The following is a 16235-nucleotide window of genomic DNA, read 5'->3' as shown; positions in this document are numbered from 1 at the left end:
TCACTTAGTCTCCTCTTTTCTAAGATGAAAAGTCAAAGTCCTTTTAATCTCTCTTCATATGGGACCCGTTCTAAATCCCTAATCATTTTGGTTGCCCTTTTCTGAACCTTTTCCAATGCCAATATATATTTTTTGAGATGAATACATCTGTACGCAGTATTCAAGATGTGGGCATACCATGGTTTTATAAGGCAATAAGATATTTTCTGTCTTATTCTCTATCCCTTTTTTAATGACTCCTAACACTCTATTTGCTTTTTTGACTGCCGCTGCACACTTAGTGGATGCTTTCAGAGCATCCACAATGCTCTCAGTGGATGCTTTCAGAACTATCCACAATGATGCCAAGATCTTTCTCTTGAATAGTTGTAGCCAAATTAGTCCCTATCATATTGTATATATAGTTGGGATTATTTTTTCCAGTGTGCATGACTTCACATTTATCAACATTACATTTCATTTGCCATTTTGTTGCCCAATCACTTAGGTTGATGAGATCTTTTTGAAGCTCTTCACAGTCTGCTTTGGTCTTAACTATCTTGAGCAGTTTGGTATAATCTGCAAATTTTGCCATCTCACTGTTCACCCCTTTCTCGAGATCATTTATAAATAAGTTGAATAGGATGCATTGCAGGACGAGCCCTTGGGGAACCCCACTAGTTACCTCTCTCCACTCGGAAAACTTAGCATTTATTCCTACCCTGTTTCCTGTCTTTTAACCCACGATATCAATCCCCAAAAGGAGCTTCCTTCTTATCCCATGACAACTTACTTTACTTAAGAGCCTTTGGTGAGGGACTTTGTCAAAGGCTTTTTGGAAATCTAAGTGTACTATAACCACTGGATCCCTCTTGTTCACATGTTTGTTGACCCCTCTCAAAGAACTCCAGCAAATTAGTAAGGCATGATTTTCCTTTACAGAAACCATGTTGACTTTCCCCCCCAACAAATTATATTCATCCACGTGCTTGACAATTTTATTCTTTACTATAGTTGCAACTAATTTGCTCAGTACTGACGTTAGACATACTGGTCCATAATTGCCAGGATCACCTCTAGAGCCCTTTTTAAATATTGGCATCACATTAGCTATCTTCCAGTCATTAGATACAGAATCTGATTTAAAGGACAGGTTACAAACCACAGTTAATAGTTTCACAATTTCACATTTGAGTTCTTTCAGAACTTTTGGGTCAATGTCATCAGGCCCTGCTGACTTGTTACCGTTAAGTTTATCAATTTGTTACAAAACCTTCTCTAATGGCACCTCAATCTGGGACAATTCCTCAGATTTGTCACCTAAAAAGAACAGCTCAGGTTTGGGAATCTCCCCAATATCCTCATTCGTGAAGACTGAAGCAAAGAATTCATTAAGGGTACGTCTAGACTACAGGGTTTTGTCGACAGAAGCTTTGTCGACAGATACTGTCGACAAAGCTTCTGTCGACAAAGAGCGTCTAGACTACATTCAGTTCTGTCGACAAAGCAAGCTGCTCTGTCAACAAAACCCTGTAGTCTAGACACAACCCTACATGCAATAACACCTTCTGTCGACAGAACTCTGTCGACAGAAGGCGTTATGCCTCGTAAAATGAGGTTTACCAGCATCGACAAAACTGCTGAGTTCTGTCGACGTTATGTCGACAGAACTCAGCGGTAGTGTAGACGCAGGTATAGTTTTGTTGACAAAAGTCCACTTTTGTCGACAAAACTCTGTAGTCTAGACACACCCTTAGCTTCTCCGCTATAATTTTATCGTCTTTGAGGGCTCTTTTAGCATCTCGATCGTCCAAGGGCCCCACTGGTTGTTGAGCCAGCTTCCTGTTTCTGATGCACTTAAAAAACATTTTACTATTACTTTTTGAGTTTTTGTCTAGCTGTTCTTCAAACTCCTTTTTGGCTTTTAATATATTTTTACACTTAATTTGACAAAGTTTATGGCCCTTTCTATTTTCCTTACTAGGATTTGACTTCCACTTTTAAAAATATATCTTTTTATCTGTCACTGCTTCTCTTACCTTCTTGTTAAGCCATGGTGGCACTTTTTGGGTTCTCTTCCTGTGTTTTTTAATTTGGGGTATACATTTAAGTTGGGCCTCTATTATGGTGTCTTTGAAAAGTTTCCATGCATCTTGCAGAGATTTTACTTTTGTCACTGTACCTTTTAATTTCTGTTTAACTAACTTCCTCATTTTTGTGTAGTTCCCCTTTCTGAAATTAAATGCCACAGTGTTGGGCTGCAGAGGTGTTTTTCCCACCACAGGGATGTTAAATGTTGTTATATTATGATCACTATTTCCAAGCGGTCTAGTTATATTTACCTCTTGAACCAGATCCTGCGCTCCACTTAGGACTAAATCAAGATTAGCTTCTCCCGTTGTGGGTTCCAGAACCAGCTGCTCCAAGAAGCAGTCATTTAAGGTATCAAGAAATTGTATCTCTGCATCCCGCCATGAGGTGACGTGTACCCAGTCAATATGAGGATAGTTGAAATTTCCCACTATTATCAAGTTTTTAAATTTGATAGCCTCTCTAATCTCCCTTAGCATTTCATAGTTACTATCACTGTCCTGATCAGGTGGTCAATAATATATCCCATAAATTCTTATTATTGGAGCATGGACTCTATGGAACATTTTGGCTCATTTAAGATTATTACTTCATTTGATTCTACATTTTCTTTCACATATAGTGCCACTTCTGCACCAGCACAACCTGTTCTGTCCTTCTGATATATTTTGTACCCTGGTATGACTGTGTCCCATTGACTTTCCTCATTCCACCAAGTTTCCGTGATGCCTATTATATCAGTATCCTCCTTTAAAACTAGACACTCTAGTTCACTCATTTTACTACAGAAGATGTCTGATAATCCAGCACCTTTGGGACCTAGGTGGTGCCGGCAGGGGACTGTGATAGGTCTGCCGGGACTTGCACTGCGTCCGGGAGAGAGGGGTGGGAGGGCAGGGAACGGCGCAGCGAGGGGAGAACTCTCCACAGTTTCCGGGAGGGCAGCAGGCTCCCCATCTCCCAGACTGCAATAGTTATCACCAAGCAGGGGGGTGAAGGGCAGTGCTGTGGGATCAACCCGGCAGCACTCCAGCTGCTCTGCTCTGCAGCTTCCCCAAGTCCACTGCTCGTCAGTTTCAGCAGCCGTGGACTTGGGGAAACGGTGCAGAGCAAAGCAGCTGGGATGCTGCCGGGTTGGTCCCGCAGCACCACCCCTCACCTCCCGGCTCGATGTCTGGCAGCACCCCAGCTGCTCTGGTCCATGCCACTTCCCCAAGTCTGTCGCTGCTGAAACTGATGAACGTTGAACTTGGGGAAGCTGCGGAGCAGAGCAGCTGGGGTGCTGCCGGGTGCTGAGCAGGGAGGTGAGGGGCGGCGCTGCGGGACCAACCGGGCAGCACCCCAGCTGCTCTGCTCCATGCCACTTCCCCAAGTCCGCCGCTGCTGAAACTGACAAGTGGCAGACTTGAGGAAGATGCAGAGCAGAGCAGCTGGGGTGCTGCCCAGTTGGTCCTGCAGCGCCGCCCCTCACCCCCCTGCTCGGCGATAACTACTGCAGACTGGGGAGCCCGCTCCCCTACTGGAAACTCTCGACGGCAGCAGCGCAGGGCTTCCCCCGCCTTCCTGCAAAATGGCGGAGGGTTAGCCCCTTGCCATGCCGGTCCCCACCCACCCCCACCCCCCGGCCGGTCACAGTGCAGGTCCCGGCAGACCCGTCACAGGGGTATAATCCCCTTCCCCTCTTCCCTTTCCCAGCTGCGAGCACCCATGGGGCTTATAGCAGCTCCAGTTTTCTGGCTGGTTGGAGCACTTCTGGGTTCCAGTTGGTGCCGGACTATCGGGAGTGCCGGACCACTGGATGCCGGACAATTGGAGTTTTACCGTATTTAGATTTCTAGCATTTGTGTATTAGCACTTCAAGAAATGGCAGACAGATAAATAGTGACATATTATTAATGTGTTAGACTCATTTCATTCATCTGCACCTGTCGGCTTTCTCCCAGCCCTTAGTTTAAAGAATGCTCTACAACTTTTTTAATGTTAAGAGCCAGCACTCTGGTTCCTTTTTGGTTTAGGTGGAGCCCATCCTTCCTGTATAGACTCCCTCTATCCCAAAAGTTTCTCCAGTTTCATATAAATCTAAACCCCTCCTCTCTACACCATCGTCTCATCCTCACATTGAGACTCTGAAGCTTTGCCTGCCTACCTGGCCCTGCAGGTATAAATCAAAGTATATACATACTGATTCCCCTTGACACAGATTTGTCATAGCTATGGCAAGTATGTGTTTTCCCTTATGTAGCTTTCAAATTCCCCTAAGACAAAGTCCCTTTAAATCCTGCATTTCTTGGAAGAATTCACTCTAAAAGAAGAGAACACTGATTAATAGAGACATTAATGGTTTTGTTTGTTTTGCTTGTCTTGTTTTGTGCTATGATTATATCTCTGACTCAGAATATTAGACATAGATTGTGGGACTTGTGCCTGCAAGAGTATACACAAGCAATAGCAGCACAGAATGCAAGTGCAGGTTGAACCTCTCTCATTTGGCAACTTCTGTGGTCTAGCATGATTTTAGTTAGCTGGATGGCCACTAATCATGGGTGTGTCATGTTTCCTGCAGTCCCATAAAGTTTATTTACACAGCCACCTGATTCTCATTGTTCTGTACTAGTATTTAGCTCTAATTTCCCCCTAAATATCTTCTAAGAGCCTAGTAAACAGTGTAAGGGCTGGTAATGCTGCTAGATAATATCAACCTCACATTTTCTGGTTCAGCACTGGTCAGGTCCCAAAGATGTGAGATTAGAACAATTCAACCAGTACCTTTTTTATGAGCATCAAAGTAGGTCATGTAACAAACATTCATTTTGCTAAAGCAAAAACTCTTTAACCTTGGACTTGATACAAGACAAATATACTTAAGTTTTACTGTCATAGCTTTGTTTTTTAACTGGATATATTCCTCATTATATCGCCAATTAGTTAATGGGAATTAAACATGCTTAAATGCTGTACTGAATTAGAACTGATTAAAGCTTATGGTAAAGATAAGTGCATTTTTAAATACTTTGCTGATTTGGGGCTTAAAAACACTGTTTCAAATGCACTTCCTACAATTTCTACAGGTTCAGTTGTATGTGCAAATTAGTCAATTGCAAAAGCTAAAGCTTATATAATAAAGAGCTTCCATCTAATGGAGTATAAGAAATGTAAGGACAGTCATCAAATAAAAATCCTACTAAAAATGAGAATCTATTATATATTTTGAAGAGTTTGGTTGTTTGTGGATTTGTTTGTGCAAAATAAAAGTCATACTTCGCGATTACCTACAGATATCAAATTTTGCATAAACAATCCTGCCACTTAAATTAGCTGAATGCACTACTTTTTACATCGGAATATGCTGAGTGAAAGGTTTAAATAATTATTTTTCATCAGAAAAAAAAGTCATGACTATTATAATTAGAGTTCATAAAAATATTTGCTAACAAAATTAAAATTGAGTTGCTTATTCAACTGTCATTTTAATGCAAAGAAAATTTGTACTATTACAAATTACAAAATAATTCACATTAGTTATGAAAAGAGTTTCTGAATTAAATGTACTATGCATTGTAATTATTCAATAAAATGAATAATGTTTCAAGTTGAAATCCTACAAATTTAAAACTGTTATTTTACTTCCCTTTTGCAAGCACATTAATAACAAATTCTATTACATATATTTAATTTCTTGAACTTTCCTATAAGTGTAATCTATGCAAAATGACTTTGCCTGGTCAACGAAGGGCCTCACCTGATACAGGCTGAACCTCTCTTAACTGGGACTCTCTGGTCTGGCAACCTCCCTTGTACAGCAGGACCACAGGACGTCTCAAGACGAGAGAGTCCCGGTGGAGGGCTGGTGGCTGGTAGCCTGGCAGCAGGGCTAGAAACCAGTAGTGGGGTTGCCCTGTGGCAGCTAAACCGGGAGCCCAGCAGCAGGGCTGCCACCCAGTGTGAACACTATGGAAGAGGCAGCAGGGCTGGAGCCAAGCAGCGAAACTGCCTCACAAGACCAGGAGGCAGAGGTAAGCACAACCAGGAGCCCAGCAGCCTTGCTACCACCAAGCGGTGCAGCTACCCAGTTGGATGGGGAGGCAGCGTGGCTGCCCCACGGGGCTGGGAGCCTGACTGCGGAGCTGCCTGGCGGCAGGGCCAAAAACCCAGGAATATGGTTGCCTAGCAGCACAGTAAAAATCCCGGCAGCCTTGCTATCACCTGGCAGAGCCGCCTGGTGAGACCAGAAGGTAGCAAGGCTTCCAAGTGAGGATGAAGCCCAAGCGGGGCTTGGTACCCAGTGGCTCACCTGGACCCCACCAGGGGACTGCCCCGCAGGGATGGAGCCTGGCAGTGGGGCTGTGCGTACCAGCAACAGAGCTGCCATGGTGAGGCCAGGAGCCCTTCAAGCAGAGGGACTGGAAGCAGGGGGAAGCTGACTGGGAGGATGGTAGCGAGGTTTTGGCTGGGGGGGGGGGGGAGAGCAGTGACAGGGGTGGGCCTAGAAATGACCTTTCCTGGTCTGGCAAAAACCCTCATCTAGGACAGGTCAGGTCCAAGGGTGTCAGACCAACAAGGTCTGGCCTGCAGTATTAAATAAATGATATCACTCCAAAACTGAAGGCAATCTTAACAATATCTAAAATAGATATTAAAAGTCAATGATAAAAATTACACATAAAAAGAAAAACTGAAGCTTCAATGTTGTAAGATATTTGATCTCAAAACTCTTTTTGACAGATCATCAGATGTAAAAATCACACAGAATGAAATGGTGTACTGTGAATACTATCAGGTTTTATTTTCACAATACCATAAAATCTCAAATATAATGTGCACCGATGTATAAGGTGCACCCTGACTTTTGAATTTGATCATAATGGAAAAAATCTATATTCGTATATATAACGCACACCCCGACTTTTGCAAGTCTGTGGTATGCCAGCGTGTCGTATTTCCTGCCCTTTTGTATTGCCGGTTGACTGCACATGAGCGTACGACTATAGAATACATGGCGTTTCCATGCTCTATTACCTTTAAATTCAAAAATATCGATTCTTAGTGATAACATGAGTTGTCGACGATCTTACACTACAGCTGAAAAACTGAAGGTAGTTAGCTATGCTGAGGCTCATGGCAACAGAGCTGCTAGCCGCGAATTTGATGGCATAGCAGAGTCGAGCATTCGACTTTGGAGACGGCAGAAAGAGCGCCTGTAAGCGTTGCCTCGGACGAAGATAGCTGAACGAGGTCTTAGCATGGCGTCGGCACGGAACTGCCAAAATAAAACTTTAAACAATAACTCCTATATATAATACGCACCCCGACTTTGACCCAAAAAAACTTGGAAAAAAAAGTGCGCATTATTTTTGAGATTTTATGGTATTTTGTGTGGACTTTGCCATCTATTTGCCTCACTTACCAGGTTAAGAACTGTGATGTCCAATATACTACACGCCAGAAGATTGGCATAATTCCATCAGGGATATAACTCCATGGTTTGAAACACTTATGTTTTCTGTAAAAAAGGTCAGAGCCATATGTAAACTGTAAAATCAAAATAATAATAATATCGACTCACTTCCATCCAGGAACTATTTTCAGTCTTGTAATTTCAGAATATTGTTTTCACATGACTAATATATTTCATAAGGGATTTTCTTATAGCCCCATTTAAAATTATGCTGACAATTACTGGCACCACAAACACACATATCTGGACAAGCCAATTTCTCTTAAGGGGGAATTAATAAACACAGTGTAAATAACTGTTCCCTGAAGGGGCAAACAACTGTGCATATCTCTTTCATTGAAAAAGGGTGCAAACATTTTATGAGTTTCCTTTATATAAAACGTGATCAGAGTAAGAAGGATTTATATGGGGTTCTGGTCCTACTGAGGCTATGCACCTGGGTGCTGTGTCTCTAATTAAGCTGTCCCAGAGCGGATCTAATCTCTGTGTCTGTATTAATCTTCTGTGGGCTGGGATCCCAACTCTGTGCCAGTGCTGGAGGAGAGTAGAGGATCTGACTCAGCAAGACAGGGTGTGAAGCACCCCAAAGTCAGGTGGGTGGGCTCAGTGGTATTTCAGCACATCAAATGACACTCTCAAGGGGATCTCTGAGACCAAACCCATCATACACTGTACACCCACATCTTGAAAACTGCATGCAGACCTGGTTGCCTGATCTCCAAAAAGTTCTTCTGGAATTGGAAAAGCTACAGAAAAAGGCAACATAAAGGATTACAAGTAGGGAGACATTAATAAGATCTGGACTTTTAAGCTTGGAAAAAGGAGACAACTGAAGTGGAATATGACAGAGGTCTATAAAATCATGACTGGTGTGAAAAAGTAAATAAGGAAGTGTTATTTACTCCTTCTCACAACACAAGAACTAGTGTCAGCAAATGAAATTAATAGACAGCAAGTTTAAACCAAACAAAAGGACCTATTTCTTCACATATCCATAGTTATCCTGTGGAACTCTTTACCATATTAGTTCCTGGAGAAAAGTTAATGGAAAATAGGTCCATCAATGTCTATTAACAAGGATTTGCAGGAATGCAAAACCATGTACTGAAGTATCCCTAACTTCTGTTTCCCAGAAGCTGAAAATGGGCAATAGGGGATAGAACACTTAATGATTACATAATCTGGTCATTCTTCCTGAAACACCGGCCAGTGCCAGAAGACAAGATACTGGGCCAGATGAACCACTGGTCTGACCCAGTATGGCTGTTCTTATGTATAGAGTACTAAAGTAAAAAGATGCAATACTGGTTTATTTAAAGTTGTAGACAAGACAGTAGAATAATGAATTATTTGAAAAATAGAAAGTCTTGTAATTTAAGACTGTTTAACAGTGCATAGGACATAAAACCTACTAAAAAATATTGAGAAGAGGAACATACACATATAGACTCAAATCTCAGTATTCTTATCTTGCCTCTGACAAAGTAGAGGGAGGAAAGGTAGAACATTAAAAATAATAAATAAAAATAGAAGCATTTGAGATCTGTAGATACCTTAATCCCAAGATCTTATTGTCATGTTTGTCCTTCCTCACAATAGTGAAGTTAACTATTCAATTACACAATATCTCTGTAAGCCCACGAAATCTTATCAGTTACACGACTATACATTGTATCAGAGGCAGTAGCACAGAGTAGCAGGAGGGAGCCAGTTCACAAGGGGAGCCAGTTTAAAATCCAGCTCCTCATGCAGATCAGCTGCCTGCCACCCTGTGCTGCTGCTTTTAATACAGCGGCAGCAGCAAGGGGTGGCAACAGCTCCTGACACGGGGGCGCCTGAGCTCTCCATAAACAGAAGCTGGTCCGCAGCAGCAGTTGTTGTCTGTGGGGGTTTCAGGCCCACCACAGACAGGAGTTGCTGCTGTGAACCAGCCTCTGTCCCTGACAAGCCCAGGCTCACCGCAGATAGAAGTTTCTCCATGGGAGGCAGAGCAGCCTCTGCCCGCAGGAAACCCAGACCCCGGGCTGACAGGGGCTGCTGCTGGGGCCCAGTCTCTCTTCATAGAGGGCTCACTGCTGACGGAGGCTGCTCTGTGGGAGGCAGAGTAGCCTCTGTCTGCAAGGAGCTTAGACCCTCCGCAGACAGGGGCTGCTGCCATGGACCAGTCTCTGTACACGGTGAGCTCAGGCCACCGCAGACAGAGGCTGCTTTGCGGCAGCCTCCCCAACCCCCCACTTCCCAAGCTGCTGCCACTGACAGAGGCAACAGCTTGTGTGTCTGAGGTGGTGGTGGTGGGGAAGACAGGTGGCACTGTGGAGCTGGTTTTTAAAGCGGCTGCCCCTAGCACCAGCTCCTGCCTGCTCTTCACTGCCTCTGTAGGAGGCAGTGCAGGGGGGGCAAGAGGGTCCAGTGCTTGTGGGGAGCCTAATTAAAGCCAGCTCCTCAGGGACACTGGCTCCTACTCTCCCCCACCCCATTGCCTGATACAAGCAGCAGAGTGATACAGGTGGCACCTCCCTCTGATACAGAGGTAGCAAGGTGTGTGTGTGCATGCGCGTGTAGTTGACAAGATTAATTGATAAGCCTAGGCTTATCGGTTAATTGTATAGTCAACTACATATTGACATCCCTATGTCACAATGCTGCTCATCAATAAACTTTCAATCACCATGTCATATTCAATTTATAGTGCGTCTCTCTAGCACAAGGACTAGTTCTTTATTGGCATATTCTTGTTTACTTAAAAAGTAAGCTATGCTTTTAATATTTTGATAGAGAAAACCAAAATTGTTCTTAGTACCTTGGTGAAGAAGTAGTGTAAGATTCATTGCTGCTGCTGCTGCTGCTTTCTGAAGGGCTGGAATTAACAGCAAGTTTGCATCGATTGTATATAGTCTAGAAGACAATGAAATAATTACATAAACACCTATCAGAACAAGGTGAAATAGCTATTTAAGATAAACATTAATAGGGATACAAATCTAATTTGGTACAAAAATTAAGTCTGATGCTAATGTTTCCATGGCATTTCACCCTTTATTTTAGTAAGGCAGGATTTTTTAAAAAAACATTCCTATGGTATTTGCATGTCAGCACCTAACTAGTGGATAAAAAAAATTGTGATGAAACTGATGAAAAACTGATTAGAAAAGAATAGAGTGATATCAATTAGTTTAATTTTCAAGCTAACAGCAACAGCAGAAATAGTGATTTTTAAATTCAATTCACTTTTATTTTTAAATATATGAGTTTTAACTTGAAAAAACTAACAGCTCATTTTATTCAATTTCAGAATTTTAAAAGATCTCTTTTGAAATGAAAATTCTGTCTTGCAGGGAAATTTTACACTGATTTACACAACTGTATTCTTAGTGTGTAATATATTTTTGTGATTTTTTTAAAATAGAGCAATAGTATACTAAGGTTCACAAAAATGGAAAATCTTACCGTACTAACATCCAGAGGTAATATAAATACTATAAGAAAGCAGAGATACCAAGCCAGCAATGTTGCTATGATCACAAGTCTATGCTGTTTCTTGAAGTCCCCATACCGATGAAGTATGAATAAAGCCAGAAAAAAGACAAATATTATCTCAATGCCCAAAGCTGCACCACTCATTATTATATATTCTCTCCAGCCAGCCAACGTAGCTCACTTATGAAAGTGGATCATAACTGTAAGACAAAAACACATTTAATTACATTAAAATAGAGGTCCTCAAACCATAGGGGAGCCATGTTCCCCTGAGAAAAATTGGAGGGGCCATCCAGCCTCCACAGGGGGTAGAGCGGAAGTGCCATCCAGCCGGGCTCTACTTCAAGCTCTGTTCCAGCCCGGTCTTCAGCCTCACTCCAGCTCCGTTCCCAGTCCCTTACCCTATTCCTCCCACGCCCCTGGAGCTGCGACCTCACTCCCAGCTCATGGGGCGAGGTCAGGGGGGAAGTAAGGACAAAAGTAGGGGGATGATGTAACCCTGAAAAGCTTGAGAACCACTGCATTAAAACCTTTGGAAGATACATATGAAATAAATGAACACTGAATGCTGAAGCTGACTGACATGTGAATTTTCTGACTTTCAGAAGGGTCCTGTTTTTCACCTACTTTTCCATATAGTTTTACTGAGGCAGGTGATCAAGTCATCTGTCCCAAAAAATTACATCATCAGTCAATGGCACAATTGGTACTGGACACCAAGATCCACTTGGCTCCCAATCCTTATCACATTGTTTCACAGTTCTGTTAGCAAAAAATAATGCATTCTTCCAGATACATTTTGTAATATAGTCCTAAGGCTCCCCTTCCTCTATCTTCTTGGTCTCAAGTACTTGATATCAGATAGCCTGAGTGACAAGTTCCTGTTCACTGGATGAGACTATAGCCCTAACTTTTTAATTTGTTCAACAGCAGTAACAATGCATTAAGAAATTCTCCTCTTATTTCTAAAAGTAAAACATACTATTTTATTATTATTTGATTTCTTATGGTATAAATAAATAGCTTGAACAAAAACCAAACTTGTAAGATATCAATTTCATTTTTGGCACAGAGTTTTTGGAAATAATGATGTACAGCTTGATGTGTATTTAATTATTTTCTAGAGAGACAAGATGGATGCGGTAATATCTTTTATTGGACCAACTTTTGTTGATGAGAGAGACAAGTTTTCAAGCTTATACAAGGCTGCTCTTTCCAGGTCTGGGCAACATACTCAGGGTTTGTCTACATTTACAACGCTGCCGCAGTGCAGCTGCATTGTTGTACCACTTCAATGAAGAGACTACCTATGTCAATGGGTAGAGCTTTGCAAATCCTCAGATATCTGCTTTATATCTGCAGGTATCCACATATGTGGATGTGGCTATCCGTGGCTCATTTTTGTGGATATGGATACAAATTTTGTACCTAGAGCCCTGCAAATTTGCATGTATCCTTGGATCATTTTTGCAGATGCAGACACCAATTCTTACCCGCAGAGGGCCAAACCAATGGGAGAGCTACTCCCACAGAACAGTTACTCCACCTCCCCAAAAGTGGTAGCTATATTGATGGGAAAATCCCTTTCATTAACATAGCACTGTCTATTCCAGAGTTTAGGTTAGTATGACTACATTGCTCATGGGTGTGTATTTTCCATATTCTTGAATGGCAGTTATAGCAACATAAATTTGTAATGTAGATCACAATTCAGCGTAGCAGGTGGAAGGCATTGTTTACTTTAACATAACTACTTAGCACATATTTCAAAGGACCAATCAAAATGAAGTGGCCCATTAACATCCTTCAACCACAAAGAGGAAAGCCATGGGAAAATAGGGAAGCAGGGAAATAAGGTGTGCAGGGTTGGGGGGTAGCAGGAGCTGGCACCCCCAAATGGGAGAGGGAAGGTGGCTTCTGCTCCTGGTCCCCCCTTGTGCTTAGAGCTTGGGAGGAGAGGAGACGCAGCAGGAGCTTGCAGCCCCCACTGCGTGCGCTGCCACTGCCAGTACCCACCACGTGCATGGCTGCCAGCTCCTCCTCCTGGCCTCACCATGTACAGGGCAGCTGGCTCCTGTTCCCATTAAGGGTGATGCTTACTGGATAATCAGTTAACCCGTTACCTGTTAACATTCCTACTTTCTTGTCAATCCATAATTTTTCATGTCTAGCAAAGTTACAAATTTAAGCTCCCAGGCTCTTTTGAAAGTTTCCTTTAAGAGTGAAAACTACCGATATGTCAGCTATAAAGTGATCAATTTGTTCACCCTCAGGTGATGTGATGCATTTGTCTTTTATCATTTTCCTGCATGAGTTCATTTGAGAGCATAGTGATTATCTGATTTCACTCTGATAGTTACTGGGGCATTTAGTGCACTGGCTAAGTTACAGGCACGTGCAGGATCCATGGATCTTGAAAAGCTTGTTTTGTGGGTGTTAATTACTATAGTGGTGGAGATATGTCTGCAGGTTTTGTATCTTGTCCCTGATGCCACTTTGAGTCAGTGTGTGCTGATCTCTGGGGAGCTTGCTTCTGAGGATGAACTTGGAGAGACTGGGGGGAGGGGGATTATTTGAAAGGGCAGAAGAAGGAATTCAGGAAAGAAACTATATTAAGTAAGGGTTGTAGCAGGTTGATGATAGTTCAGGTGGGTTCCAAGTGGGGTGATAGGTAACAGCTAAGGATATGTGGTCATCATGGGGTTTTTGCCCCTGTATTGAAGCAGGCTTTCTTGGGGTATTTACTCTCATTTGATAGAGTAGCATTAATCAATATCTGTTTGCTCACTGATGCTACAGGTTTTGACACAATGGAAAAAAATCTATGTTTCATTATATGAAATTTCACGATTGGGGGGAAAAAGCAACATGCTAAAACATGGAAGGCAGAGACAGATTAAAGTAAAAAATGTCAACTAGTTTTGGGTGTTCCCATTTGAGACATTTAGGACCTGTTTATTCAGACAACTTAGCATTATAAACCATTTTACATGCCCAAAGCATAACTCAAACTGACTTCAGCAATGCACTCTCTAGGGATGCAAAATCCTGTTTAATTAGTTGACCATTTAAACATTAAGTTTAACCGGTTAACTGATTAAACAGAGGGGAGGGACTGCTTCAGCCCCCATGAGTTAACTGTAACCAGTTAACCATTAATATCCCTATCACTCACCATTTCAGCACTAGTCTAAAAGAGACCATAAAGTCTCAACTTGGACACCCTGAAAATGAGAAACAAAATTAGTAATCATTTAGGAAAAGTTTAGTTTAATTGACTTGCCTCGCATCACCCAGGAATTCTGTGCCAGGAGCAAGGACAGAATCCAATTCTTAAGAGCAGCATTTAACCGGTTAACTTTAAGACCATCCACCCTTTCACTTTTTCCAAGCTCTTTCTTCATTCACTATGTACCTTCAACTTTCTGCAATGAATTTAACAGGTGTCCAATAGACAACTGTTTCCTTCGCTATCCAAACCTGATTCTTTCTGTACACTGAGACAGGCCAGGGGCAAATATCTTGGAATCACAGGACTGAAAGGGACCTCAAAAAGCCTTCTACTCCAGTTCCCCATACTCAAGAAAGGATAAAGTATCACCAAGACCATCCTTTACATGTGTTTGTCTAACACAATCTTAAAAAACTCCAGTGACTGAGGTTCCACAACCTCCTGTTAAGGGTGAGGCTTACATTAACTAGTTAACATTCACATTCCTATTGTCTATAACTTTTTTCTTGTCCATACAGCTCAGCTGGCCCACTGCTAAGTGTTCTGGACTGTCTCAATTTTAAAATAATTATTCTAACTTCATTTTGTACTGCATTGTGATACAGCCAGGCCACAGTGCAGCAGGAAAGTGATCCTATTTGGGTTCTTTGAAAACGTAGGTATAAGCCCATCCATTGCTACAGGACCCTCCTCAGCCTCTTGGGATGATCCACAAGGGCCAGGAACTCCACTAGTTATGGGGGGCTATCAAGAATATAACAGGGACATGTGTGAAAGTCAAAGGAGCAAAAGAAGGGAACCTGAAGGGGACACCGAGCAGAGACTGCAGACAGCACCCACTGGTCATCGACAGTATCAAGGAAACCAGCAGATGCTGCCCAGATGAACTCTGCCCAGAGGCGTGAACAGAAAGAGGAACAGAAATAAGCTACACACTCACAGAAGACCCCCTCAGCCAGCCTCCTTTCTCTGGTCTTATAGATGGGCGCTCTGGCCAGGGCTAGGAAGAGGTTGACAAGAAAGACCTGTGACTTGGTGGGGCCACTGATAAACCAGGTGCCAGACTTTCTGAATCACAAACCCTCACTTTCTTGCCTTGCTTCCCCACAGAAAAATCTGCTAAAGCAGAGGTCTTATATATTTTATAACTAATTATACAAATGCTAAACTTGACTAGACAATCACTTTGTCAGTACCTTGGAGAAGTAACTTAGTAATAAGACTAGCAGACTAGCTCTTTCTCCTTAAGAACTAGAAGTTGACAGCAAAGCAGAAAGAATCTGACTGCAAGCTTTTTAGGGATAGGTGCCTCTCTGTGACTTTAAGCATTTAGTACGTTTCGGGTATAATAAGAATTTCAATATTTTATTCAGAAGTTGTGGGTCTTTGACAGATAGGGGAAATTAGTCAAGGACAGCAGTACGGACACACTTATTTCTTACCTCCCAGTTAACCCTCCAAACCTGTCCTGGGGTTAGACACGGCTCACGCTCTCACCTGAAGGGTGCCTACTGGTCAGGGGACCAGACAGTCTGAACTTTAGATACGGCTTCCTCTCTGATCCCACTTTGCGTGCGGGGCCAGGCACAGAACACCGGCCTGTGGAACCAGCCGGGGCCAGCGAGACGGGGCTGCACCCCGACCCCCCACCTCCGTGTCAGCCCCGTGCCGCGCCCCTTCCCCACGCCAGGGGCTACGCTCCGGCCGCCGCGGCCGCCCCCGCGGTGTATGGGGCGATCGCCAGGCCAAGCCTCCCCGCTGACTCACCTGGGGCTCGGACACCCGCTCAGCACCGGGCCCTCCGCCAGGCTCTGCCCGCCTCCATCCCCCGCTGCGGCTGCGGGCCCGGCTCCCAAGCGGGGCTTCAAACTGCGCCACAGCAGCCGGCGGCGCTTCCCTGGGGACCCGTCTGCCTCCGTGTCACCGCGACTGGGCCAGCCGGTTCCCCAGCTGCTGACATTTCCCCGTGGCCTATGCCCATCCACGTCATCCACCGACGCC

The 16235-nt window shown here is 43.3% G+C and overlaps 1 protein-coding gene across 4 annotated transcripts in view; it reads right to left on the bottom strand.

Annotated features, from left to right (window-relative positions):
- LMBRD2 (LMBR1 domain containing 2) overlaps positions 1-16218 on the bottom strand; it is a 61254-nt gene extending 45036 nt beyond the window's left edge. For 3 of the 4 annotated variants that reach the window (XM_075932533.1, XM_075932534.1, XM_006116760.4), the window contains exons 1-4: positions 16002-16218; positions 10973-11202; positions 10326-10420; positions 7475-7570 (exon numbers count right to left, since the gene is read on the bottom strand). In XM_075932533.1, coding sequence (XP_075788648.1) covers positions 7475-7570; positions 10326-10420; positions 10973-11146 — 365 coding nt within the window. In that variant the 5' untranslated portion in view covers positions 11147-11202; positions 16002-16218. The remainder of the gene's footprint in view (positions 1-7474; positions 7571-10325; positions 10421-10972; positions 11203-16001) is intronic. The other variant, XM_006116758.4, reaches the window with a different exon arrangement.
- Positions 16219-16235: the final 17 nt, after the last annotated feature.

Source organism: Pelodiscus sinensis, chromosome 6, assembly GCF_049634645.1.
Source record: "Pelodiscus sinensis isolate JC-2024 chromosome 6, ASM4963464v1, whole genome shotgun sequence".
Lineage (NCBI taxonomy): Eukaryota > Metazoa > Chordata > Testudines > Trionychidae > Pelodiscus > Pelodiscus sinensis.
The sequence above is the reverse complement of the archived record's forward strand: the minus strand, read 5'-3'. Positions and strand labels throughout refer to the sequence as shown.